The 25,928-nt window shown below is 40.6% G+C and overlaps 1 protein-coding gene across 4 annotated transcripts in view; it reads left to right on the forward strand.

Moving 5' to 3' along the window:
• The window catches only part of kcnq5a (potassium voltage-gated channel, KQT-like subfamily, member 5a), a 587,467-nt gene that overhangs the window by 387,603 nt on the left and 173,936 nt on the right, over positions 1-25,928 (forward strand). For all 4 annotated transcript variants that reach the window (XM_051919603.1, XM_051919604.1, XM_028820254.2 and 1 more), the window contains exon 2: positions 17,917-18,007. In XM_051919603.1, coding sequence (XP_051775563.1) covers positions 17,917-18,007 — 91 coding nt within the window. The remainder of the gene's footprint in view (positions 1-17,916; positions 18,008-25,928) is intronic.

Here is a 25,928-nt window from a genome sequence, read left to right on the forward strand (position 1 = left end):
TTTAAATAATGAAGAGAAGAAAAATAAAAGACAAAATAAGAAATTAAAATAAGACAACATTAGTTAACATAGAAAGGAGTAAGGTCCGATGGCTAGGGTGGACAGAAAAAACAAAAAAAAACTCCAGAAGGCTGGAGAAAAAAATAAAATCTGCAGGGGTTCCAGGCCACAAGACCACCCAGTCCCCTCTGGGCATTCTACCTAACATTTTTTTAAGGTAGTAAAAAGAAAAAAACAAAAAACCAAACCCTACTTTAATTACTTCCACACTTCCACACTCACGTCTATAACTGTAATTAAGACATAAACAGTATAATGTCCAAGTAAAGAAAAGGATGTATAATTATAATACCAGTCTCTTTAAAAGTGGATCTGACAGCAGATGACAGGTCCTTCCCATGCCTTGACAGAATACGGCTCCTTATTAACTTTCAAAAGAATGTCGGAAACAGCTTCTTTAGTTCCTTTTCAGCTTCCTCCTTGCTTGAAAATACATAATATTGGTCTTGAACTTCCACTTTCAGTTTGCCGGGATACAAGAGGCTGTATTTGATATCGGCTTTCTGTAGCAACTTTTTAATGTTAAAGTAGGCTGTGCGTTTTGCAGCTGTTAATGGTGAGAAGTCGTGGAAAATACGAATAAGATTATTTTCAAATATAATCTCTTGCTTGTGTCTGAGAAGTGCCATCACATCAAGCTTACATCGTAGTCGCTCGAAGCGGACAATAAAAGACCTGGGTTTAAAGGTGCTTGATCTGTATATGCGATAAGCTGCTGCTATCTCAATGTCGAGTTTAAAATCATCTCCAATTATTTTAGAGAGTAATTCTACTGCAAATTTCACTGGGCTTGAGCTTTCTCGTTTCTCAGGTATACCCTCAATTCTTATATTATTTATTCTGCACCCATCTTCCAGGGCCGCAAGTCTGTCTCCGAGTTTTTTGCATTCGGAATTCGCAGCTGTAGCTTTTTCATCGGCATTAGACGCCAATTGTTCTGCTGTTCCAGCTCGAGCTGTGAATGCCTGCTTAACATCATCCAGCTGATCTGTAACGTCATTAATCTGGTCGTCACGTATTTTCAGTCTGGATCTATTTTCTTCGATGTGTTCGTCTAATTTCTCCAACATGCTTTTAAAGTTCACGTCAAAACGTTTAAATAGACGCGTTTCCCGGTCTTTGTTATCCTTCTTAAGCTCAATGTTAGACTTCTTAAGCTCATTCTTAAGCTCATTCTTGTTATCCTTCTTAAGCTCATTTATGGCCATAGCCATGGCAGTGGCCAGTGTAGCGATCATCTCTTTCAGTTCGGACAGTTCGTTTCGGATTTCATGCTCCGCGAGTGGAAATGCAGCTCCTGTTACAGCAGGTGCTGTGGGCTCGCAATGAGTAGATGAGAGCACATCCTTCACGGCCTTTTCTAGTCTCGAATGATCCTCAGAAATTGGCGATCCATCGCGACCTGTATCACTTGCACCTTCGCTCCCATTTTCACTCTCGACTGGAGACGATACAAAGGAGCGGGGTCCCAGGAAATCTGCGTATTCGTCTGCCTGTTTCAGGTCAGTCTCCAAGAGGCCATACCTTGCACTCTGGCTGGATGTCTGTCCAGACTTTGATGCAGCTTTAAGTTTCTTTTCTGGTTCTTTCTGACTTTTCTTCTTGTTACTTATGCTTGTATATTGTAGTGGAAGTTCCTTGGTCGGGTTAAATACAGGTTACCTCTAAAAATATGAAATACGTGGGAAAATAAAGCCGCTGCTAGCGGAGCTCTGCTTCAGACGTTCATCTCCTATAACGGACGAGACCAACCCTTTAATTAACGCAAATAAAAAAATGGAATTTTTGTATATTTTTCAGATAAGGTAGACAGACATTTCAAGGTAAGGCAGTTACAGTATGTAAAGTAAGGAAGACAAAACTTACGAACATTCCTGAATTGTTCATAGCTGGTTCTGAAAATGGATGGATGTGTGAATTTTTGTTGGATTACAATACTGACCTCTGGAGGACCAATTAAATGTTAAAGAAACTGTTGTCCAGTTAAAAACGTGAATGTCAGGTCATTTTGATGTTGTGCGTCTCTTAGTTTAGAAGCGAGATGATCTTGCTTGTTCCTCTGTGGTGAAGTGTATTCCAGCTTGCCTAATTTTTTTCATCATTTTCATCAGCATGTAACCTTTCACTTGCTTTATTCGGTGAATGTTTTACTTGCTGTATGCCTGTTTCCTGTCTATAATAACACACTGACCCATCCATCCTTTTGATTCTGGCTATTCCATTACAGGTTGCTGCAAGAAATAACAATTTATATTGAGAGACTTGGCACACAGTGTCTTTGTAACAGATGCGTTTCAACGTGACACACAGTGATCTCAACTTGAGCGTAATAGCAGGAGCCGGCTGTTGACTGATGCAAGCCATAGTGAGTGCTGTCTGGGTTCAAAGGGCCAACACAGTAGCAGAAAATGGGTGTCTGAAGTTATCCATTCATCATTTTTCTTTATATCGCAACAAGGTTACGGTGCTATAAATGTGCAGCAAAGATCAAATTGGGTGAGAAAGCGAAGAACTTGTAAAGAAATTTGGTTTCTTGCCATAACTGCTCGTAAGGAATTTATCTTGTCATTTCTCATGTTCACGGTGATGCTCCATATCTTGTAATCTGCTGCCACAAGCACATTCCGGCAGGTCCCAGGCGTATTTTTACTGTGAGCATTCTAGCCAATATTCCTTCTATCTCCCTGTAGGCCAAATATACACAGTAGTCTGCAAATCAAAGGTACTGGACCAATAAAATTATATCTGCGACTGCGCTTGTCAGCACTATCAGCTCACTGGTGTGGCTGGCATGCTGGGTATTTGAAAAGAGAAACTTCTAAAATTGTACTAAGGCAAAAGGAAACATATTAAAATGTTTACAATGCAGGATTTCAAAAATACTTATGCTGCTCTTAGTAACTCGATGGCTCTCTGAAGGTGTTTTATTATAATTTCCTGATACTGAATAAATTGAACTAATTTGCCTTCATTAATAATTTAGTTTGATTGTAAATTATTTAATACAATTTAAACTAGTGATATAAATGCCTCAGTTAAGACCTACAGAGAAAAATGTTTCTTTTTTAACTTTTTTCCATAACCCTAATCACACACCCCTTGCATCCCATTTTGTGAACCTGCTTTTTTCCCATTACAGAGTCATGGGGAGGTAGTGCCCATTAGGGCAGCATTTTGGCACAGGGTAGGAGCCATTACTGGACAACATCCCAACCTATCAGAGAACAGACACACACCCAGCCAAATAATAACAAGTACACATTTTTGCAATGCAAGAATTAAGGGTCTCGTGTATAAAATGTACTTACGCTCGGAAAAGTGCATAAGCCATTTCTTATGCAAAAGTAGGAATTTATAAAACACAAACTTGGAGTGGAAATTGGCTTAACGTTATGGCAAGTTTTGACCATCCGTGTCTGCTATGCAAACGTTTTTGGTGTTGGTATTTTAGTGACAGTGCAGTGAACAGAGGATCTCATTTAATTGCACATTTCAAAGACGTGTCAGTCACATTCTGAGGTTATTAGATCACAGTTCACAGACATGTTCTCTTCGATGTTGGTAATAACTCCTAATGCATACGCCTATTGTTAGTTGTTTTTTTATGTAATATTTTGTGTAATAAAAGGGTGTGCTGTGTGATGTATGACATAACCGGCTTGGCAGTGTTGGCTCTTTCGGAGGATACCACCAATGACAGGCTACTGTAAATTTCCAGGGCACACAATGGTTTCTTGGCTCCTGAAGATGTCTGGCTTATAAGGTGAGTTGGACATCCTAGAGCTGTTCCCTTGGAGTTGTATTCTGAATTGGAGCCTACATTACAAAGGCCATCACTCAATCACACAATCCCACTTCAGTTACAGGTTTACAGGTTTTACCAACTGTTGAGTATTTGGCGACCGGTGCTTTTCAGAGTGAACTGGCTGACTAAGGATCCGTGCAGCTGTTCCGAGCTGCGTCGTGCCATTTCTGTGAGATGGTTTACTAAAAGCTGGATACATGTAATAATCCTTACTGTCAGTGTGAACAAGCCGAGATTTAAAGGCAGTTTGCAGCAATTGGAGATTTTCCTAACATAACCATCGGAATTAACTACACACGTTACAATGAAGGCACCGTCACAGAATGAATTTGCTTTCATAAACAGAAAGCACTTTCATTCAATTATTAGACAACTAATATGTGATGCTCAAATGTGTCTGACTAATGCTGTTGCGTGGCTCACTCCACGATTCCTTCATTTGATCGAATAGCATTGTGAGAAGCGACTTCAAGGTCACGCTCTGTGTGATGATTGGCTTCTTGGTAAGTAAGCTTAACTGACAGGATTGCAATTAAGTTTAGTCCAAAAACCTTGAATAATGTTTCTTTTAGGAGATAGTGTGTACACCACAAAAGAGGAGATATAATGAAAGACACCCTCAAACACAATCAGTGATGGAATGGACCATTCGCTGTCCTTGTCCTATAGGCCCAATCACACCAACTCATGCAGTGTTGCCTGCCATCCAGTGTCCTCAATGACTTGTTGCCCTGTCCTGGAAGGCCCTTCCTCTCACTCTCCTGTCAGCTGAGGCAGAAACATGGAAAAACAAATGTGACGTTAATTTGAGGCATTTCAAGTCCATTTATTATTATGTGGCTCTCTTACATGAAGACAAAATGCCAGTGTATGCAGAAAATTAAAAAAACAAAACAAATTGGACATTAAGACCAAGGCAACCAAGCTGAGGATTCTGGGTCTGGCTCAGACTGTTACACGTGGCCTGCATACTTCTTCTTGTTTAGCTCTGCCTAAGACGTGACAGTAGAGGAGGCAGACATGCACAGCCTGCTTCCTCAAATGTTTGTCATGCTTTTCAAATGTGTTTGCTCTGCCAATGTTAAAGCCCTTGAATAGTAACCTGAAAAGTGCTATCAAGTAAATTAAAAAAAATGATAGTGCTTGAAAAAAGTGAGAAACACAATTTTCTGTTCCACCTCCCCCAGAACCATTGGAATCCATCCATCCATTATCTAACCCGCTGAATCTGAACACAGGGTCACGGGGGTCTGCTGGAGCCAATCCCAGCCAACACAGGGCACAAGGCAGGGAACCAATCCCGGGCAGGGTGCCAACCCACCGCAGGACACACACAAACACACCCACACACCAAGCACACACTAGGGCCAGTTTAGAATCGCCAATCCACCCAACCTGCATGTCTTTGGACTGTGGGAGGAAACCGGAGCGCCCGGAGGAAACCCATTGGAATCTGAAATGTAAAAAAGAAATTACTATATGATCCAGATATGAAACCCTCAAAATAGGTACTTTGGAATAAGAAATTTAGTTAAACTGTTTAATAAGAAAAGTGCTACACGTGAGCCAAAGAAATATCAATTATAAATACAAGATGGGAGACAAAAAGAAGTCACCTCTGAAAAGGATTTAGGGGGTTATGGTGATACCACATTTTCATCATCTAAGCATTGTACACAAGTGATTAAAAGACAAATAAAATGTTAGATTGTATTGTACAAATTGTTGAATATATATCAAGGGGCATTTTACTCTTTTGAGACCATATGTGGAGTATTGTGTGCAGTTCTGGTCACAACACTACAAGAAAGACATAGCAGCACTTGAAGCTGTGCAGAGGAGAGCAACCAAGTGCATTCCAGGGCTTCCGGACATGTCCTACTGTGACAGACTCAGAGAATGAAATGTGTTTAGTCTCGAGACTGCGTGGGGACCTCATCCAGGTCTTCAACATTCTCAAAGGCTTTGCTAAAAGAGATCCAGCAGAATGGTTAATCACATACTTGAGGACATCAGTGGAAATTAAGAGGAAGAGCACTTAGGACTGAAGCCAGGAAACAATTCTTTACGCACAAACTACCAAGACATGGAGATGAAGCACAAGCCTTGACAACCTTGAAGAAGTGTCTGAATGTGATATTGGGACAGCTTAGCTATTAGCCAACTAAATAACAACAACAGCATTTATTTATATAGCACATTTTCATACAAAAAGTAGCTCAAAGTGCTTTACATAATGAAGAAAAGAAAAATAAAAGACAAAATAAGAAATTAAAATAAGACAACATTAGTTAACATAGAAAAGGAGTAAGGTCCAATGGCCAGGGTGGACAGAAAAAACAAAAAAAAACAAACTCCAGACGGCTGGAGAAAAAAATAAAATCTGCAGGGGTTCCAGGCCACGAGACCACTCAGTCCCCTTTGGGCATTCTACCTAACATAAATGAAATAGTCCTCTTTGTAGTTAGGGTTCTCACAGAGTCACTTGATGCTGATGGTCATACAGACTTCTGGCTTTTAATCCATCCATCATTGTTGGAACATCACAGTGCTTTGAGTAGATGGTGGTGGCGCACGCCACAACCAAAAGTACACCGTAAAAGGAAACAGAAGAGAGATTAGGGGTAATAAACAAACTTTATGGAGTGAATGGTCTTCTCTCATTTCAAAAAACTGCTAGTACTAGGGTGCTGTACCGTGTTAGCCTTTGTGAAAGTAGTGAGAAGTCAAGCAAACTGACACCTTTTATTGGCTAACTATAAAGATTATGATATGCAAGCTTTTGAGGCAACTCAGGCCACTTCTTCAGGCAGTTTGTAATCTATAAGCTTTGATGCCAATAAAAGGCGTCATTTTGCTTGGCTATCCAATTTTTATATGAATAATTAATGCACTGCCATAAGAAGCACCCTAACGAGTCTTAAAAACCATAGAAATATGGACGTGCAAGAATCAGCCATCCTTAAATGTTGTCACGCATGTGCATTGGAAGCTCGTCTTCCAAGCTAGTCAAGGGTATATACTGGGTACAATAGGGGGCGCTGTTGTTAACAATATCATCTCTTTCCTCATCCATAGCACTGAGAAGACACCCAATGAGCACAAATGACCATTCCGGTTTGTAATCTGTAATCTTTGATTACATCTCGCCTGAAGAAGAGGCCTAAGTTGCCCTGAAAGCTTGCATATTGTAATCTTATTATTTAGCCAATAAAAGGTGTCATTTTGCTTGACTTCTCACTACAAACTGCTAAAAACCCATTATTTTAACATGGCTTTCTCATAGCTACATGTTAGTGTGTCCCTGTTAGGCTATATATGCATTGAATTATCATTTTAATCAAGACTCCGCAATCCATACTAATCCCTACTATTCTCTGCTGTTCTTTTTCTGGTTATCTGTGGTGGCGTTCTGCGCCACCACCACCCGATCAAAGCACCGTGCAGTCCTTACATTGATGGATTGAAGGCCAGATGTCCACCTGACCACCATCATCTAATTCTTACATGTAAAGTCAGAAAGCCATAAGGACTGATTGAGATCATTTATGTTAGTGAGAATGCCCAGTGGGCACTTGGCCTTGGAACCCCTGCAGATTTTGTTTGCTTTTTCTTCGGCCCATCTGGAGTTTTTTTCTTTTGTTTTTTCTGTCCTCTTTGCCATCTGACCTTACTTTATTCTTTGTTACTTATTATTTCATATAATCTTTTATTTCTTCATCTTGTAAAGCACTTTGAGCTACACCATACTGTATGTATGAAAATTTGCTATAGAAATAAATGTTGTTATTGTTGTTTGTCAAATTTCTTATGTTGTTATGAAGCTAAAATGTCTCTGCCTTCTTGGCATGATTGACACTTTTTTTATTCATCCCGTGTTGTTTATAATTTCAGTTCTGTTTTTTCCATAGTGGAAGTCTCAATCGGGCAGCACGGTGGCGCAGTGGGTAGTGCTGCTGCCTCGCAGTTGGGAGACCTGGGGACCCAGGTTCGCTTCCCAGGTCCTCCCTGCGTAGAGTTTGCATGTTCTCCCCGTGTCTGCGTGAGTTTCCTCCGAGCGCTCCGGTTTCCTCCCACAATCCAAAGACATGCAGGTTAGGTGGATTGGCAATTCTAAATTGGCCCTAGTGTGTGCTTAGTGTGTGTGTGTGTCCTGCAGTGGGTTGGCACCCTGCCCAGGATTGGTTCCTGCCTTGTGCCCTGTGTTGGCTGGGATTGGCTCCAGCAGACACCCGTGACCCTATGTTCGGATTCAGCGGGTTGGAAAATGGATGGATGGATGGAAGTCTCAATCTTTCTTCTCATCTGTATTTTTATTTTTTCTTCCAACTCTCTTGTTTATTTTTTTGCTTTATTCCATCTAAGCTTACAATTTTTTGCACAACAACTGCAACTCTTCATATTAATAATACGGCAGCTGCTTCATGCATAAATCTCTTGTATCATGCATTTGAAGATGCCTTCTTGATGATCTCATTCTTTGCCATCTGATTATGTCTTGACTTATAGCTCTAGTCAGCCAAAGCCTGGCAAAGCATTAAAGTCCGGCCCTGAGGGTGTAATTCTTTAGCCTTTCAAGAGTTCAATATTTGCCACAAATTAGTTTGAAGTGCTTTATAGTTGACTGCAGGATCTTAAAAAAAAGCCGCCAAGAGTGTCCCTTAAGGTACTTTCTTTGATATGTTTCCATTTGTCTGTCCAGTGTGTTTATGTTAAGGAATTAAAGTAAGATTAATAACTGGATAATACCTTCTAACCACTTGGAATTGACTGGTATAACAGAAGACGATGTACTTGTAATGATACTCCATACCCAAAATAATGCCATGGAAGCATAAAATAATTTGTACATTTCTTAAATAAGCCCCCCAGGGAGGGAATAAATAAAAATAACAAATACATTATAAAGAGACACCTAATAAAAACCTTCCTGTTATACAACTTATAGTTCTTGAACTCCTGTCAGCTTGGTGGAGTGGCTCTCCAACTTGCTCAACTCCCGTATCTTTCTCTGTCTCTTTTATGATTCTGATCTCTTCCCGACATGGAGCCCTAATCCCCCTGGCTCAAGATTCAGTACTTTTGCTGAATTAATGTGACTTTAAACCTCCTCTGGGCTCATGTTACAACTGCAGAGCTCCACAAAACCCAAAGAAAGGCAATACCTCCAAAAAGTAGACTTTTAGACTCCAATGAGTACTGGCAGCAATGCAAACCTTAGCCCAAATTCAAGAAGCAGGCCTCCAGGCAGCACAAACCTAACAAAAAAAGGGGTAAAGGCTTTTAAAATCAAAAGAACCACAAAGAGGGAGAGGGGAATTGTAAAAACCCTGGCCCACAATAACAAAATCAATGTTTCCTTATAATTATATAGTATTATTAGATGATAATAATGTTAAAAAAATAAATTGCAAAATTTTGATTCAAAAGGAGGCAGCTTGAAAAGATATCAAAACCAAGTCCTGAAACAAAGAACAGCACCTTAAACAAAAACTAGAAGCTAAAATCAGTGAATCTAATAATAACTGCAAAATTACAAAAAGCAAAACAAAAGACAGCGGTGAACAACAAGAGTAGAAATGAATAGCGCAGCACTGGCACCAAGTTGTTCTCATATGGAGGTCTTAGAGTGGTCCCACAGCTGCTGTTTGGGGTGGGGGGTGTCCCTTTAGGCTAAGCACAAATTAAATAAACAAAGAAAATTTGACATAATACAATAATAAATTGTAATTAAAGAACAAAATCATACTCATCTTAATACATAATTCGCCAGTCTCCTCACTCACTCACTCACTCACTCACGTCTGTCCGAAGCCGAATGCGCAGTCGCCTTCTGCACAGCTGCCCAAAAAACCTTACGAGACCGACATCGCGGCAGGCGGCGGATTTACAGCCGCAAAAATTCAAAGAGAAAGGCGACTTCGACCAACATGCAACCCCAACATCGTGGCAGGCGGCGGATTTACGGCCACGAAAATTCAAAGAGAAAGGCGACTTTGATTAAAGCTCTAGAGGCCTGAAAAGCGATTTTGACTACAGCTCGAGGCCTAATTACGCATTCATTCAATACACCTATATCAGGTTTGTGGTGCTTATACTTATCACTATTCCACTCGAGCCCATTTCATCTTACGTTGTCGAAACGGGCTCTTTGTCTAGTAGACAATAATATACTAAAGAAAAACAAAACACAAACATAATTAACAAAACAATATTTGATAGACAAAGAGAAGTGAAGAGGTCATGTGTTTTGATTGCACATTGTGAAAGTGAAGAAACAAAATGTATTTTCTTGTTTAGTCAAATTATGAAAAAAGTAGATGCAATAGAAAAGGTTTTGATGCTTAGAAAGTTATGAGTGTGACAGTAAGCATAATGGATTGGTACCGTCATCAAAGTAGCTTAAAGAAGTAAAAGGCACCACTAATGGAAATATAATGAAAATCAATGAGCCTCTGTTGACTGGGCCACCAAGAGCTAATCTTGACCCTGAACTCACTGGTCTCCTACAGAACCCTTTATTGTTTTCAGGATTTTAGCATCTTCCTTCATTATGTATACTGTGACAGATAGGGGCGCTCTCGCTCCCTTGAACCCTCAGACAATGCGTCAGACACCAGATAAAAGTCCAAAATGACTTTATTATAATAATAAATGTGCACAAAGCACCTCCACTCCACAATACTCCAATAATTTTTCAAATCACAATAACCAATCCTCCACTCCCAGCAGTTTAGTCACCCTTCCTCCCAACTCGACTCTCTGCTGGGATCTCCCACAATCCTTTTATAGTCCATGACCCGGAAGTGTTTCTGTCCCTCAGTCCATGTGACTTTCTATCACTTCCGGGTCAGGTAAAAACTTCTCCTTTTCATCATCCTGGAAGTACGTCATTCCCTCTGTCGCTGTGACTACGACACACTTCCGGGTAATAGGGAACATACAAGTCCTTATGCCTCCCTGAAGCAACTCCTGGCGGTCCCAATGGTAGCCAGCAGGGCTGTGCATAAAAACTCCGTTGTCCATAATTCCCTGCTGGCATTCGGGGCACCTCCATGCTGCAAGGAGGGCTCCATCTAGCGGCCTGGGGGTATTGGCCGGAATGGATGGCTGGCCATATCTCACAATACCTATGTAATTTAACAGAGCACACATCAGAAACATTCGGAAACACAGGTCAAGAGCCTAGCCTGGCAGCATAAAGGACAATGCAGGAACCAGCACTAGATAGGACGCAGCCACTCACCCTCACATTTACACAAATCTCCTAGCCGACACGCCTTTGGGGGATGTGGGAGGAAAACCCAGACAGACATGGGGAGAACTAGCAAACACCAAATGGACAATGACGGGACACAGCCTCCAGGTCCACCACTCTGCCTTCCTCATAACTGAACAGATTAAATATATCCGGATGTCTTAATGGATAGATGGATGATATAAACTCCGCTGTATAATAAAACTCTACTGAATGTGTGTGTGTGTGTGTGTGTGTTTGGCCTGTCTGAAAAATCTGCTAGGTTTGTTTGGCTTTAGTGGCTTAGTGGTAGAGATGATGACACGATACATTAGTGGTGTGAAGTTCAATTCCTGATTGTGTCAAATTTTTTTTTATTTCTACAAAATGTAGCATTTCAATGACAACAAACTGAATAGCATACTGAGCATTGGTCACTAAATACTAATAAGGTGCAACCTGAGTCTCCTTCAAAGGCAGGAAGTATTTGAAAGAATACGAATAATGATGTTTTTACAGTGTGGCCTGTCTATCATTGTTGGTAGTCAAAAGGTGGGTAGGAGATTAGCAGAGTCTGAGAAGCAGGCATCACGAGAATGTGATTGAGAGAGGAAGTGGTGTGCAAGAGAAGTTCAGACACACGAGGATACCCAGGAAAAGTGTAGGAGGAATGGCGAGGGTACACTTGAGGTAAGAGATATCAAATATTTTAAAATGTATTCAATTATCTGTCTTCGACAAGTAACTTGGCTAGTGAAATATAGGAGAGCACATTGGGACCTTCAATAGCACTTCTTCCTTACAGTTGTAAAGGCCTGGATTGCATGCGTCATGTGCTAATTTTAATGTAGAGGTTGAACAATTGTTCCAAGTCTGAGTGATTGTCTCCAAAGTACTGTGGTTTCATCCCATATCCATAAGACGTACTGTAAGTCTAAATTCTTCTGCTATTAAAGATTGCAGGAGTGCACGTTTGTGCCCTTTGGCACCCCAGTAATGGTTAATTAATGCCTAGGTGCCCAATAATGCTGAGGTGGCCCTCAGTGACCTGTGATCCCAAAGTGAAAAAATTCTTTGAGAACACAGTGTGGGTAATATGTTATGTTCAACTGTTATAGTATAGCTAAACATCTATCATTACCATAACAGAAACTTAAAAGAGTATCAAAAGATCCAAAGTGAGGGCAAACATTACAACATTAGAAAATCTGTGACAAGAACAAGCCATTCAGCCCATCAAGCTCCTCCATCCTACGACTGTCCAAAAGAACATCAAGTTGAGATTTGAAGGTCCCTAAAGTCCAACTCTCTACTACTCTACTTGATCATTTATTCCACTTATCTATGGTCCTTTGCCTGAAGAAAAACTTACTAACATTTATGTGAAATTTGAACTCAAAGCGTTTCTAACCGTGGCCCATGTTCTTGTTGAACTCATCTTAAACTAACAGCTGGGATAATAATTTTGAACACTTCAGTCATGTCACCTTTTAATCTCCGTTTACTCAAACTGAAAAAGTTCAACTTCTTCAGTCTCTCCTACCATACCTCTTAGTCCCAGAATCACTCCACACCACTCTCCTCCGGACTTTTTCCACCACTGTTATGCCTGTTTTGTAATATGGAGACCAAAACCAAACACAGTTGTTAGCTTAGTGAGAGCGTTTTTTAGGATTGCCACCTAACATGAACCAAAGTGATTAAAGGAAATCCAAAGAAACACAGAGACTCAAATCAGACTGGTGACCACAACCAACAAAGTTTGTCACCATGTCATGTGAAAAATAAAGTAGACCACAAACGAAGTGTTCATTATGAAAAAGCCTGACCCAAGAATGACTAACTGATCTTGGATGGCCCCTAAAGGATCGAATGGCATCATTCAGTTCTGGATGGCATTCTACAGACAAGCTACTATAGTTTATGTTGTTAAGACAGGTGGGCAGTTGAGCCAAACTAAAACTGTGAGAGCTCACAACAATATTAAAATGGGGAAACATAAGACATCTACATGGACAAACACAGCAAGAAATGCTTTAATCTTTGTATAAGCAAGAAAGACGAGTTTCACCGATCACCCAAAAGACAATGGGAATAACTACAAGTGTCCTTTTAGCACAATATATATATATATATATATATTGTGATGGACGACCGGCTACAGACTCCGGTCGCCACCCCCAGGTCGCTAGGAGGAGCCCTCCGGACAGCATGATGGTGCCCCGAGTTCCAGCAGGGCCTCATGGACTTTGTAGTTTGTATACACAGCCCTGCTGGATACCTTGGGGACCACCGGGAGTCGCTGTAGGGGGGCTAGTGGGCTCTTGCGTGCCCTATAACCCGGGAGTGCGTCACAGTCACGTGACCGGAGGAAACGACGTGCTCCCGGGATGAAGAAGAGGACTGTTTGCCCTGACCTGGAAGGAAATGGACTTGTGGGTTGTGCCAGGAACCACTTCTGGGTCAGGGGCTATAAAAGGACTATGGGAAGCCCAGTACACTGAGCTGAGCTGGGAGGTAGGAGGGCGAAGTGTCCGGGCGAGGAGGATTGGTTTGTTGGAGAGTTTTGATTTATATGAGTGGGGTGTGGAGAGTGCTTTGTGCACGGTATTCTTATAAAATAAAGAATATTTATACTTTCACTTGGTCATCAGAGTGGTACCTGAGGGTTCAAGAGGTGGACAAAGCATCTATCTATCACAATATATATATATATATATATATATATATATATATATATATATATATAATTTTATTGTAATCATTCATACAAATCGATCAATTTTTACAAAAAATATGATTGAAAAACAAGTCACAACAACAAGCACAATATAAAAGGAAGTGCAATACATCATTCAATTTCAGAATAAAAATCAAAACCATTTCATTGGTTGGTTAACATGTACTCAAAATAAAGCTTCATATTCTTAAATGAATGCTTAATTTGAAACCGCGTACATTTACATATAGTGCTAGCATATTATGTTTTAAACTGTGTTTAGTGTCAGTGTATAACAGGGGAAACATAATGTATCAGAGAATATTTTTCTAGTGTGTTATTATTTCTTTCCACCCAGCATTAGAGCTTCTCAAGTATGTATTTGTAGTTTTTTTATTTTTCCAATTATTCTTGATATCCAATAAATACTAAATTACATATCAAACAGATACACAATTTAAAATAACACAACTAATCAAGGGTGATGGCAATAGTTTCATAAAAAGCAGTTAACCGCAACACATTTTTTTGCGTTTTCTCTGCGATTGTGTCAGATCTGAATGTCAATCGATTTCCCTGATATGCTCCACAAGTTGCTACAATAACATTTTTTCGCCGTTGGCCCAGTAAAGCCACTTGTTGCTTTGGTGTAGGAATGCAAAAAAAAATGCAAGAGCCATCTGTTTGTGCAGCCAAGCGGGTGGTGAATTTGTAATGCGAGAAATATTGAATTTGGAAACAAACAAATCTCCTATTTCACTAAATCTAAAGAATCAGCAGAGAATAAATGCTTATCCTGCACATAATATGGCAACAGCACTCACTTTCATATAATATGCATTTCTCTGCTAGAGTCAAGTGTTCTATTTGGTCAAACTAAATCTGGTTCAAGAATGAAAAGTCACTCAATGTTTCTTCTGGAATCTAAATATGTAAAGAGCAGGATACGTCCACATGGGAACTCCAACTTTGATAGAAGCCAAAAACTAAAAATAGCAAATAAATCCTGAATTCCTTGATTCATCCCTTCCATACCAGTTATTCCATTCCAAGTTCATGGGTATTGTTTGGAAGGCAGTAACTGACCCTGAAATGACCACCACCTGTTCTTTGCAGTGTTCAGTCACACCTCAAAACATGCCGAATGTGCATTAAAGTCAGAGAAGCTGGCAAATGAAGATGGACATTAAGTGAGAAGACGGAGGAAGTAAACTGAAATTGAAGCTTAAGTTTCACAAACAAATCATCAATAGTAATTTGGCTTTATATGTACCAGTAACCCTGTGGTTTAAAGTTCAGTGCCTTAGTCATTACGTTACACGTGCAGCAAAGCATCACTTGGAACTGACCAAAGCAGAACTGGCCACTGCAGATTACTCTCTAAGAACGAGAAATGTCTGAGCATTTAATGATTCTGTGCAGTATGTAATTAGGATCTCTGATTTCTCCTGCTGCTTGATGCAATTAACACGTTGACTCACACAGTAAAAATAGGTAAGATTGTTCCTGGCACCAACTAATTAAATGCTATTTGTTATTGAGGAAAACTCGCAATAAAATGCATTGTGATCATAAGAATTACTTAGGAATGCTTTGAAATCACTTCAGTTTTTTTTTGGCTGGCACTTTTTATGAGAAACCCCTCACATACTGTATGACATACTGTACCGTTTGACTCATCTTGATGTCTAGTTGTACAAAACGTTAAATTTTTTGGGATTCCCACCAGTTTTTGTCCCTCTAGACCCAAAAAAACCCTCATTTGTAGGCAATTACACCCTTATGATAAAGAATAACCCACTAATGTGATCAGAAGGACTTAAAGTTGTGCAGGCACATCAGCTGACCCAAGGGGTTCACCCTTTAATGAGGGGTCAAAGTTACTCTTTTTCATAAAACCTCAAAGAATATGATAATATAATATAGTGTAATAAAATAAGAGCACAGAGATAGAAGGGTTGGGGAGCCTCCCCATATACTGGCTGAAGGTTCCAGCCTTTCAAAGTAAATTGAAACAAACATTTGATAGTTACAGAATGATTTCTCAGAGCTTTTATAGAGAGTTTGCAGGAAGTACAATTGGCGGGGAGGAAATGAGCCAAACGGAGGTGACGTTGAATGTAGAAGCCGGGGATGATGTCAAAATCAGGGGACGGAATTGAAGTCATCATGTTGAGACCGGACGTGAGCTAATTCAGTGGAGACAGAAGAGTAGTCTTCTGTAGTGACTGCCATGGAGGTGGAGACGAGAGCGTTATGTCAGGTAGGAGCTTTTTAATCTTCTGTCTTTCTGTTGACGAGAAGGAAAGAAAGGCATTAGCGCTCCGTTTCAGTCCCCTATCTTCCATTCTTTCGCACCATATTGAGCCCTTTGGCTGTCCCCTATTCGCACATGTGTGACAATAGGCATTTAGAATCATTTTGTGCTGTTTCAAGTTTGCTGTTCACGAATATAATATTTTTGATATCTGATTCTTGACCAGGGGCGGCATGGTGGCGCAGTGGGTAGCGCTGCTGCCTCGCAGTTGGGAGATCTGGGGACCTGGGTTTGCTTCCCGGGTCCTCCCTGCGTGGAGTTTGCATGTTCTCCCCGTGTCTGCGTGGGTTTCCTCCGGGCGCTCCGGTTTCCTCCCACAGTCCAAAGACATGCTGGTTAGGTGGATTGGCGATTCTAAATTGGCCGTAGTGTGTGCTTGGTGTGTGGGTGTGTTTGTGTGTGTCCTGCGGTGGGTTGGCACCCTGCCCGGGATTGGTTCCTGCCTTGTGCCCTGTGTTGGCTGGGATTGGCTCCAGCAGACCCCCGTGACCCTGTGTTCGGTTTCAGCGGGTTGGAAAATGGATGGATGGATGGATGATTATGAAGGTGATGTCATTTTTGATTTTTAATTCTTTACTAGGGGTCTAGCCGTCTAAGGACCACCATCAGAGGGTAAAAAGTGACAAATTTCTATTACAATTGAGAATATGTAGAGTTTAAACATTTACATTAAAAACACACGTTTTATTTTTTCAAATATCTAATGCAGCTATTCTTGTTTTTTATGAACTTCTCCCTTATGAAGTAAATCATTACATTTCTTATGAACACCCCAAATTACAGCGGCTCACACTAATTCAGACTTTCTTTCCTCATAGTTGACGCATAGGATGAAACGATAACTTGGCTGGGTATAACAAGTCAGGTCTTGCACAGTTCATTTCAATCGAGTATCACGTGTTCCGTTTGAACTTCATAATAGCGTGAGGCTAATCGCTGAGAGATATTCAGATGTTTGGTTTCTACATAGGTAAATTATTATGTTTGTGAAAAATAAATGTTATCAAAAAATATGGCTAACAAGAAAAACTAACTGAAAGTGAAATGTACAGTTCTGTGATGCCATACCGAGTTTTTTATTCTTATTTCAGATGCCCACTCTCCTCTGTTTACATGTGCTACCCATGACTATGCATGCTCTTACCTGGTGCTACAGCCCAGAAGATGGTTTACGAGATAACTCATTGGTGGTGTCCATCTATTGATCGCCTACTATTAGTTAAATCGTACTTGGCAGTTAACATTTTAAACTCCAGTTCAACCTGTTCCGAATGACAATGGTGGCTTTGAAAGTTTCTTGTAACATGAACATAAAGTTTCACGAGTTTACCTGCTGCATCCTGTGCATTCAGAAGTTGACGCAATTCTACTGAGAGACAGTAAATATAGATTGAGTGCTAAATGTCAGTGAGCGCATTTTTTAAGTGGACATCATGTCCTGGTCCATTGGGGATTAATAAAGCTGTAGAAGATGAACGTTGAGAATGTGTCACTTCTGTAAAATAAACTCCCAGACATTTCAAAGGTAGGTTTCTGCTTGATATTCATAATGTGCTGTAGTGATTAGTCAGTGACGTGTTCAAAGGTACTTGCTCCTTCACTCGCAAGAGATCATTTTGGACTTGAAGTTCATCAAAGAGTTGAAGAGACAATGACAGAGTGTGAGAATGGGGGTAGCAGAACAGTACACGGTACAAGTGCTTCTCTGAAAGACACTATATATAAGTGATAATAACTGAACACTGTATTAAATCTCCAATATTAATTTTGTCTTACAGTTTTGTCCTGGTGTTTGGATGTCTCGTCTTGTCTGTATTTTCAACTATCCCAGAATACCAAGACCTCTCTTCTCATTGCCTTCTCATTTTGGTAAGTAGCACAACACAGAGTCTCTAGAAAGATTCTGCACTGTTCTATTTTTTTGTCTCTGCTGTTTATATAAATCATCATTCTTAAACCTTTTCAAATACTGAGGTCTACATTTAAAGTTAAGGTTTTTATGATTTGTTTTTATGAGGGCACTTTAAAACCTACTATGTTTGCTCAATCCACTGAATATAAAGAGGTACAATAAAAGCACAAACAAATAGCCTGGTCCATCATGTCATTTTTTTGTTTTAGAATCCAGGCACTTAAACACCATCAGCAGGACATTAAGTCCGCATCTCAATCTGCCTCATGACCTTGGGGTTAAGATTTCCTAAGGGTCCCTTTTCAGTATTTGGTTTGGGTTTTTATAGATCCTATATGTATGGGGTTACGGTTAAGGGTAGGGTTACACTTCACTGTCAGAATGGTCAGGGTTTTGCACAGCTTCTATGCCATATGATGGTTTTCTGTATGTGAGACATACTTAGGAGGGGGGGGGGTTCTCAGTACCTGGCATGTGTGAAGTGCGGCTAGGGGCCTGAACTGTGTAAGAAGTGGACCCTAACATTTCGAGAACACTGGGGGAACAGAGTTGCTTTGTCTGAAACAGGCAGCATTGAGTCATAGCCCAAATGAAGTCCATACTGAACGATGGGGACAGGAGTGAATAGACAGAGGAGAGGAGGAGAGATCCTACAGTCTGGGGAAGCATTATAGAGGTCTGTCAAGGTCCGTTCAGTGAGGTCCAAGCAGGGCCATCTTGTTGTATGTGACTGGATACTCCAGTTTGGGATGATACTTTGTGTAGCGGCACCTAGTTCTTGGACCTCAGTATTCCCTACCTGTACCTCCTGGAGTCATTTTGCTACTGTTTGTGTAGGACGTCTTCAGGTCTGTCATCTGATGGGCTGTAACTTGACACCAATAACTGACTCTTTTCCATGAGTTCCCTCTGGAGGGAGGCTGTTCTACAACTGCTGTTTATTTAAAATTATATTTTTTTATTTCTAAATGGATTCTGCTCTAATATACAGTATACTCCCTTAAGAGACAAAGAAACAGATTAAACATTTTTATTCATTTAAGGAATAGATACATTTAACACTTAAATCAAAACTAATTCCGTTTTGATTTCCATTGTCAGCTGTCTCCACTAGCACTTGGCACATGGCAGGAAACATCCCTGGATTAGGTGCCAGTTCATCACAGGGCCCAGTCACGTACACACCAGCATTCTCTTATTCTCAGGATCTTTATGCATTTTTGGAAGCATTTCTGCGTGTTTTTGTTCCTTTTGCCTTCCTATTACAGTTTTGAAACATGCAGAATTTAGTTCTGCACTTTAAATATTTTTCATCATTTTTCTTTGAAACATGAATGTTTTTTCATGTCTTTCCCATGTCTGTTTTCATTACGGGTGCCACCATCTTTGGGCTTGTCACTATAAAAAACAAGCTGTGGTAGCATAATGCATTACATTACAGACATGACTGCGTAAAGGTCAGTCCTGTGGATTTCTGGATTATCTGAGATTGTGTTGAAAACAAAATTCTGTCCTCATCCTGCCAGATCTCTCCTCTGTCTTTGATGCAGTCACCCACCAGATCCTCCTTGCTACCCTCTCATACCTTGGCATCACTGGGACTGCCCTCAGGTGGTTTGAGTCCCACCTCTTGTGCAGAGAGTACCATGTGTCCTGGTAATGCAAGATGTTTAGGGTGCACCAGACAAACATAGGGATGCTCCAAGAGTTGGTTCTGGGCCCTCACCTCTTCTCTCTGTGCACATCTTCACTAGGCCTTATCATCCCGTCCTATGGTTTCTCTCATCAGAGCTATGCTGATGCTACACAGCTGTACCTGTCATTCCCTCTAATGAACTATAAGGTATCGGCTATAATCTCTGCATATGTCATTGATATTGCATCCAGGATGAAGAATCACCATTTCCAGCTCATCCTGGCAAAGACGGGTGTTTTTGTTATCTCACCTTCTCCGTCTGTTCAGCACCCCATCTCTTCTCAGTTTAAGCAAAAGAAGATTAAGAGGTGACATGATTGAAGAGTTTAAAATTATTAAGGGAATTCGTCCAGTGGATTGAGACTGCTATTTTAAAATGAGTTCATCCAGAACACGGGGACACAGTCTGAAACTTGTTAAGAGTAAATTTCTCACAAAAACATTAGGAAGTTTTTCTTTACACAGAGAACCATAGACAAGTGGGATAGTTTACCAAGTGTGTGGCAGACAGTGGGACTTTCAAAACTGGACTTGATGTTATTTGGGAAGAATTAAGTTGATAGGACTGGTGAGTTTTCTTGGGCTAAATGACCTGTTCTCGTCTAGGTTGTTCTAATGTTCTAACGTTTAGCTCAGCTCACTATCACTAACACCCACCAACTCCGTATGTAATCTTGGGTTGGTGATGGATGACCAGCTGTCCTTCACGAACCTGATGGCAATGCTCTTTCAGTCTTGTAGATTCACTCTATACAACATCAGACCGTATCTGACGGAGTATGCAGCACAACCTCTGATCCAGGCTTTGGACTTGTCATGTCTGGACTGCTGCAACTCTCTGCTGCCAAGAGTACCAGCATTTCATGATTCAAAATGCAGAGGCATGTCTGGTGCTTAACCAGATGAGGCAGGCACTTGTCACTCCTCTTCTCAGATCACTACACTGGCTCCTTAAATCAGCATGTATTAGGTTCATATACTTGATGCTTGCCTACAAAGTAGTCAACGGGTCAGCACCCACATATATTGAGACGCTTGTAAGGTCCTGTACTCCTTCTTGACTGCTACTGAGGAACAATGTCTGGTGATGTCACCTCTGTGTGGCATCAAATCTCAATCTCAATCTCTTGTCATGTGTAGCTCTTTGGTGGTGTAATGAGTTGCCCACCTCCATCTGAATTTCTGACCCTCTCATTGTGTTTAAGATGCGTTTGAATACTCTTTGTTTGGTGAATTTCTGTCTAATATAACCTAGGAGTTGTAACTCACTTGTATTTTGTCCTGAGTTCTTCACTTGTGGTGGTCAATTTTGTAACCTTCTGCTGTAACACACTGGTTCTCAAACAGTCCCCCAGTCTGACGTTTACTCAATTATGTTAACCTCTTTTGTAAATCACTTTGGATAAAAGAGTCTGCTAATGTCATCAGAACTTTGCCATACTTATTTTGATGATGATTTTGCAGTTACAATTTTTGATTTGACAGAAGATAATAGAGATGTTTGGTTATCGAATTAGGCTTGACTCTCTGTTACGTTTCGCTTTCTGGTCCCATTAAAAAAGAAAAATAAGCTGCCTTTTCTATAGCATACAAAAAATAAATTCCTTCACAGTAAGAGAACATTTAGCATCACATGTTAAACTCGCCAGAATGTCTTTGGGTTGTCGGGGGAACAAGTAAAAAATCCACCCAGCTACTGTGAAAAATATGCTTCTTGCACAAAGACAGAGGCCAAACATTAAAAACACATTTTGGAAAATAAAAAATGCTGTTTAGATTGGCATTGTGGGACAGTAGTTAATGCTGCTGTCATACAATTTCAGAGTCCTAGGTTTAATTCACAGCCTGTATATGTGATTTGTGGAGTTTGCATGTCCTACCTGCATCTAGAAGGGATCACTCACATTCCAAAAACATACACGCTTGGTTGATTAATGTCTCGTAGTGGGTGTGTGGCCTGCAATGGACTGATGCCCCATCTTATGTTAGTCCTGTCTCATGGCCAAAGTGACCAAGATGGGCTCCAACTCTGTCACAACCCTGTTTTGGAGTAAATGTAGTAGATGGTACTGCTGTTTAAAAATATTTTTCTTTTCCTAAATGCATTTTATTGCTTAATAATCCTTTTTTCACATTTTTTAGACTTGACATTAATAGCATCTGGAAAAACAATTGAAATTATTAGGGCTGCTTGCTTATCTTTTGACGCCGATACATGAGCTGATTGCTTCCTGCGTCATTCTTCATTGTCCACCAAAATGAGTATTTCTGTGTGCCAGTAAATCTGATTAGTCCAATTTACTGCAGGCTGACTCTTAGGGTATACAACTGTATCTTTATCACGTGTAAACAGTGCCTGTCCCTGAGTGATGTCTGACTGGTGTGTAAATAGAAGCTTCCTCAAAGGTGTGTGACTGAGCTGCTTTTGGGTACTGAGACGGAGTCAACTAGCATCATAATACCGCAGCAGTGTAGCACATTAGCATAACTAAGAGACTTAATTCTATCCATGTCTGTAGTTTAAATTGGATCTAGTACTAGCAGGGTTTCTTGGTATTATTATTATTATTATTATTATTATTCAGTAATATCCAATTCCAGCATTGTGTCTGATGCTGCTAATACAGTACATTTTCCTTGTAAATTTTAAGAGAATTATTGAATTCAAACATTGATGGATAGTTGATGTGGAGTTTAATGATGCTGCACACAATGTCCCGGGACATAGGTTGGGCTTTCTTTTCAGCCTTGTCTGTGTCGATTCTTCAAGTTATACCTTTGTCCATCTGTATTTTTCTCCAGGTGATCCATTTTATTTCTCACATCCTAAAGACACACCATCAACCTCATCAGAGGTTGTCCGTGTGTTTAAGAAGTTTGGCTTGTAACAGATTGCCACCTCATCCATGCTTATCGTGCTTTTTGACTTTTACCAGATGTTGCTAACAAAACCTTTGGTTCCCCTTAAACCAGTAATGAAAAATTTGATTCAGAAAAATAATGGCTGCCTGAATAAATATTCTTTATTCACCAGATGCTTTAAAACACTGTGTATCAAGTTGTTTGTTTTTTTGGTTTATTGTTACATGTTTAATTGTTATTTTTCATGTTTTTTATTCATTTTCTATTATTTTTGGAATGTATATGTGCCTCCACTGCATGTGTTTTGTGTGTGAAGCCTGTGGCACGCAGCTGGGGGTGGTACCCAGCTGGGACGCCCAGGAGGACTGGAGGAGGGCTTGTGCCTCCTCCAGACCACGAGGGGGCGACCGCCCTGGTTGTGTTGGGGACCACGGGTACAGAGCTGGGAAGCTCAACCCTGTAGGGGCCCGTGGTCACCACCAGGGGGCGCCCCAATGCCTTGGGAGCCCTGGACCTCAGCACTTCCGCCACACCCGGAAGTGCTGGGGGGAAAGGATCAGGGACACCCAGAGGGCTTCCGGGTACACAGCCGGTGCTTCCGCCACACGGGGGTGTGTCAATGGAGGCTTATCAGGAAGCACCTGGAGCCCATCCGTGGGTGGGCTGGAGTCAGGTGGAAGTGGACGGAGCTCGGAGGAGAGGAGTGGAGGTGGTCTGAAGAGTAAAGGCATTGTGTGTGTTGGCCAGGACTTGAAGGGATGATTGGTGCTGAGGCACTGGGGTGTGCTCACTATTGTAAATATAATTAGTGTAAATAAACGTGTGTGGTGAAACAACATGTCTACCTGTCTGTGTCCGGGCTGGTTCCCACAAGCCATAGGCAAGGCCACCGTGCCTTCCAGCCTGTAGTTCACTGGTTTGTGTTTGGTGTCTTTTTGTAAGTATTGTTATTATTTCTTGTTTTGCTGGTTACTTGATTTTCTTGCCATTTTATTTAGATATTGCCTTTGGGATTTGTGTATTGGGACTTGGTTGCTTTGGATTGCCTTTTAGACAAATCCTTTTTAGTTATTTTGAACATTTTGCTGTGTTTTCCCTAAGTTTTTAAATACTGTAAGTTCTTCCTTTATAAATATTTTTTGCTGCTCTTCTGTTTACAGTCCAGGGATTGTACCTAGTAGGTTATTTTGATATATTTTGGGACACTTCTTTATATTTTAAACTGTTAGCCAGTTTTCCCCACATTGGCCTAGACAGGCCAAAGCCAGCAGATAGTTGTCTGAGGCAAGCTGGAAAGGGTGTGCCCCATTTCGTCATGTTTATGACTCCTTTCATTACATTTTACAAAACTAGAATATATAAAATTAATTAGAGAGTTTGGCTAGATACTGCAGTGTGTTTTTGTGACACTGAAAATATTACAAGTTTACAAACAATATGGACAGTGTGGCTAAAATAAGCAACAATAAGTACAAAAGGGTTTATGAACCAAAAGTATCCATATTTAATAGCTAGATTTTGCAGACTAGACAATGGATCCAACAAGAAAGACCAAAATTAGCGAGTTCTTATCAGGGTTCTCCTTAAATAATCCCATTCCCAAAATGAGCATCCTAGGTCTTCTTATGGTAGGGGGCAGGAAGACAAGGGTCTGAAGTAGAGCCAAAGGTGTAGCAACAGCTTGTTGTCCAGGGCATTTTATTTAGCTCAAGGGCAAGTGAAGAAGATAATAAACTGGCCATGTTGCCCCTTAATCCTTCCCCCATTGTACCCCTAAATCAGTCCCTATAAAAGGTACACTAAGCCCTCACACACGAACACAGTTATAAATAAGAGTTTTGGATACTGTTAACTTTTTTTTCCCAGTTAACTATATACTAGTAATGAGTGAACTATGCAGTGTTTGCTTCACCATGAGTTTGGTGAAATCGAGGAAATGTTTGGGAACTCAGCAAAATGCACTGAGGTTAGTGGGAAGGAGAAACTGAAGTGGTTTTCAGTGGATTATAATGGTACAATGGTCTTAATTGTCTATGATGGCTAGGGAAGCATCTGACAAGTATCCTGGACTGGCTACTGTGATCAATAATGGGGCCTGAACTATGAAGCAGCAGTGATAACCACAGTGTTACGTACATCAAACATCAAAAGATGCAAAAAGAAATGCAACAAATGGCCACAATCTAGCAATAAGTAAAAAAAATATATATAACATTGCCGTCACAGAGTTCCACTGTTCAGTGCACCGATTGGCCGTGCCGTGAAGCGAGTAGTGCAAACTGATCTTTGAGTCCCAGCTCCGTATAAGGGAAGGGCTAAATACAAGTGCAATAAACCTTCAAGGTTATGAAATAATAACAATACTAATAAAGTATCTATCTATCTATCTATCTATCTATCTATCTATCTATCTATCTATCTATCTATCTATCTATCTATCTATCTATCTATCTATCTATCTATCTATCTATCTATCTATCTATCTATCTATCTATCTATCTATCCAATAATGAAAGATGTATTACTATTTACAAGTTGTTTCCATGTCTTTGATGGAAGAAAACAGTGCAAACAATCTCCATAAGTACTGCAGATTAGATGCAATAGCACATTTTTGTAGACTTGAGGCAGCTGGCATGTCTTTCTTGTTTCACGTCTTTACTCTTTTATCTCCCATCAATAGAAACATTAATGCATCTTTTGTTATTATTACAATTTCAATTACAATTATTACAAATTACAATTTGTGGGGTGGAGTGGTGGCTCTGAGGCTAAGGATCTGTGCTGGTATCCAGAAGGTTGCAGGTTCGAATCCTCGTCACTGCCAAAAGAGATCCTACTCTGCTGGGCCCTTGAGCAAGACCCTTAACCTGTAATTGCTCCAGGGGCGCTGTATAATACTTGACCCTGCGCTCTGACCCCAAGGGGTATGCGAAAACTAACAAATTCCTAATACAAGAAATTGTATAAGGCGAAATAAAGAATAAAAAAAAAAAATTTCACAGGGTCTCGTGTGCTTTCTGACTAAAGGTTGTTTGGATTAGGCGCTGTGTCGCATGGCTAATTGCACTTGTATTCTTCACTTATATGAACCTGGTGCACAGCGAGTTGGCTACGGCACTGGCTGCCTGGACTCGAACATCAGTTTGCACCACTTCATACCAGCACTTCCCTGTTTGAGTTTCAGACTACCATCAGATAACATGTGCATACTGGTGCATACCTGCACACCGGAAAAGCCTATGATGTGAGAGATCAGCGTTATATACAGTACTTGGGGGGCCGGGGCTGTCACTACCTCATCTGCCCTGGGCTATACA

The sequence above is a fragment of the Erpetoichthys calabaricus genome, chromosome 15 (genome assembly GCF_900747795.2).
Source record: "Erpetoichthys calabaricus chromosome 15, fErpCal1.3, whole genome shotgun sequence".
Lineage (NCBI taxonomy): Eukaryota > Metazoa > Chordata > Cladistia > Polypteriformes > Polypteridae > Erpetoichthys > Erpetoichthys calabaricus.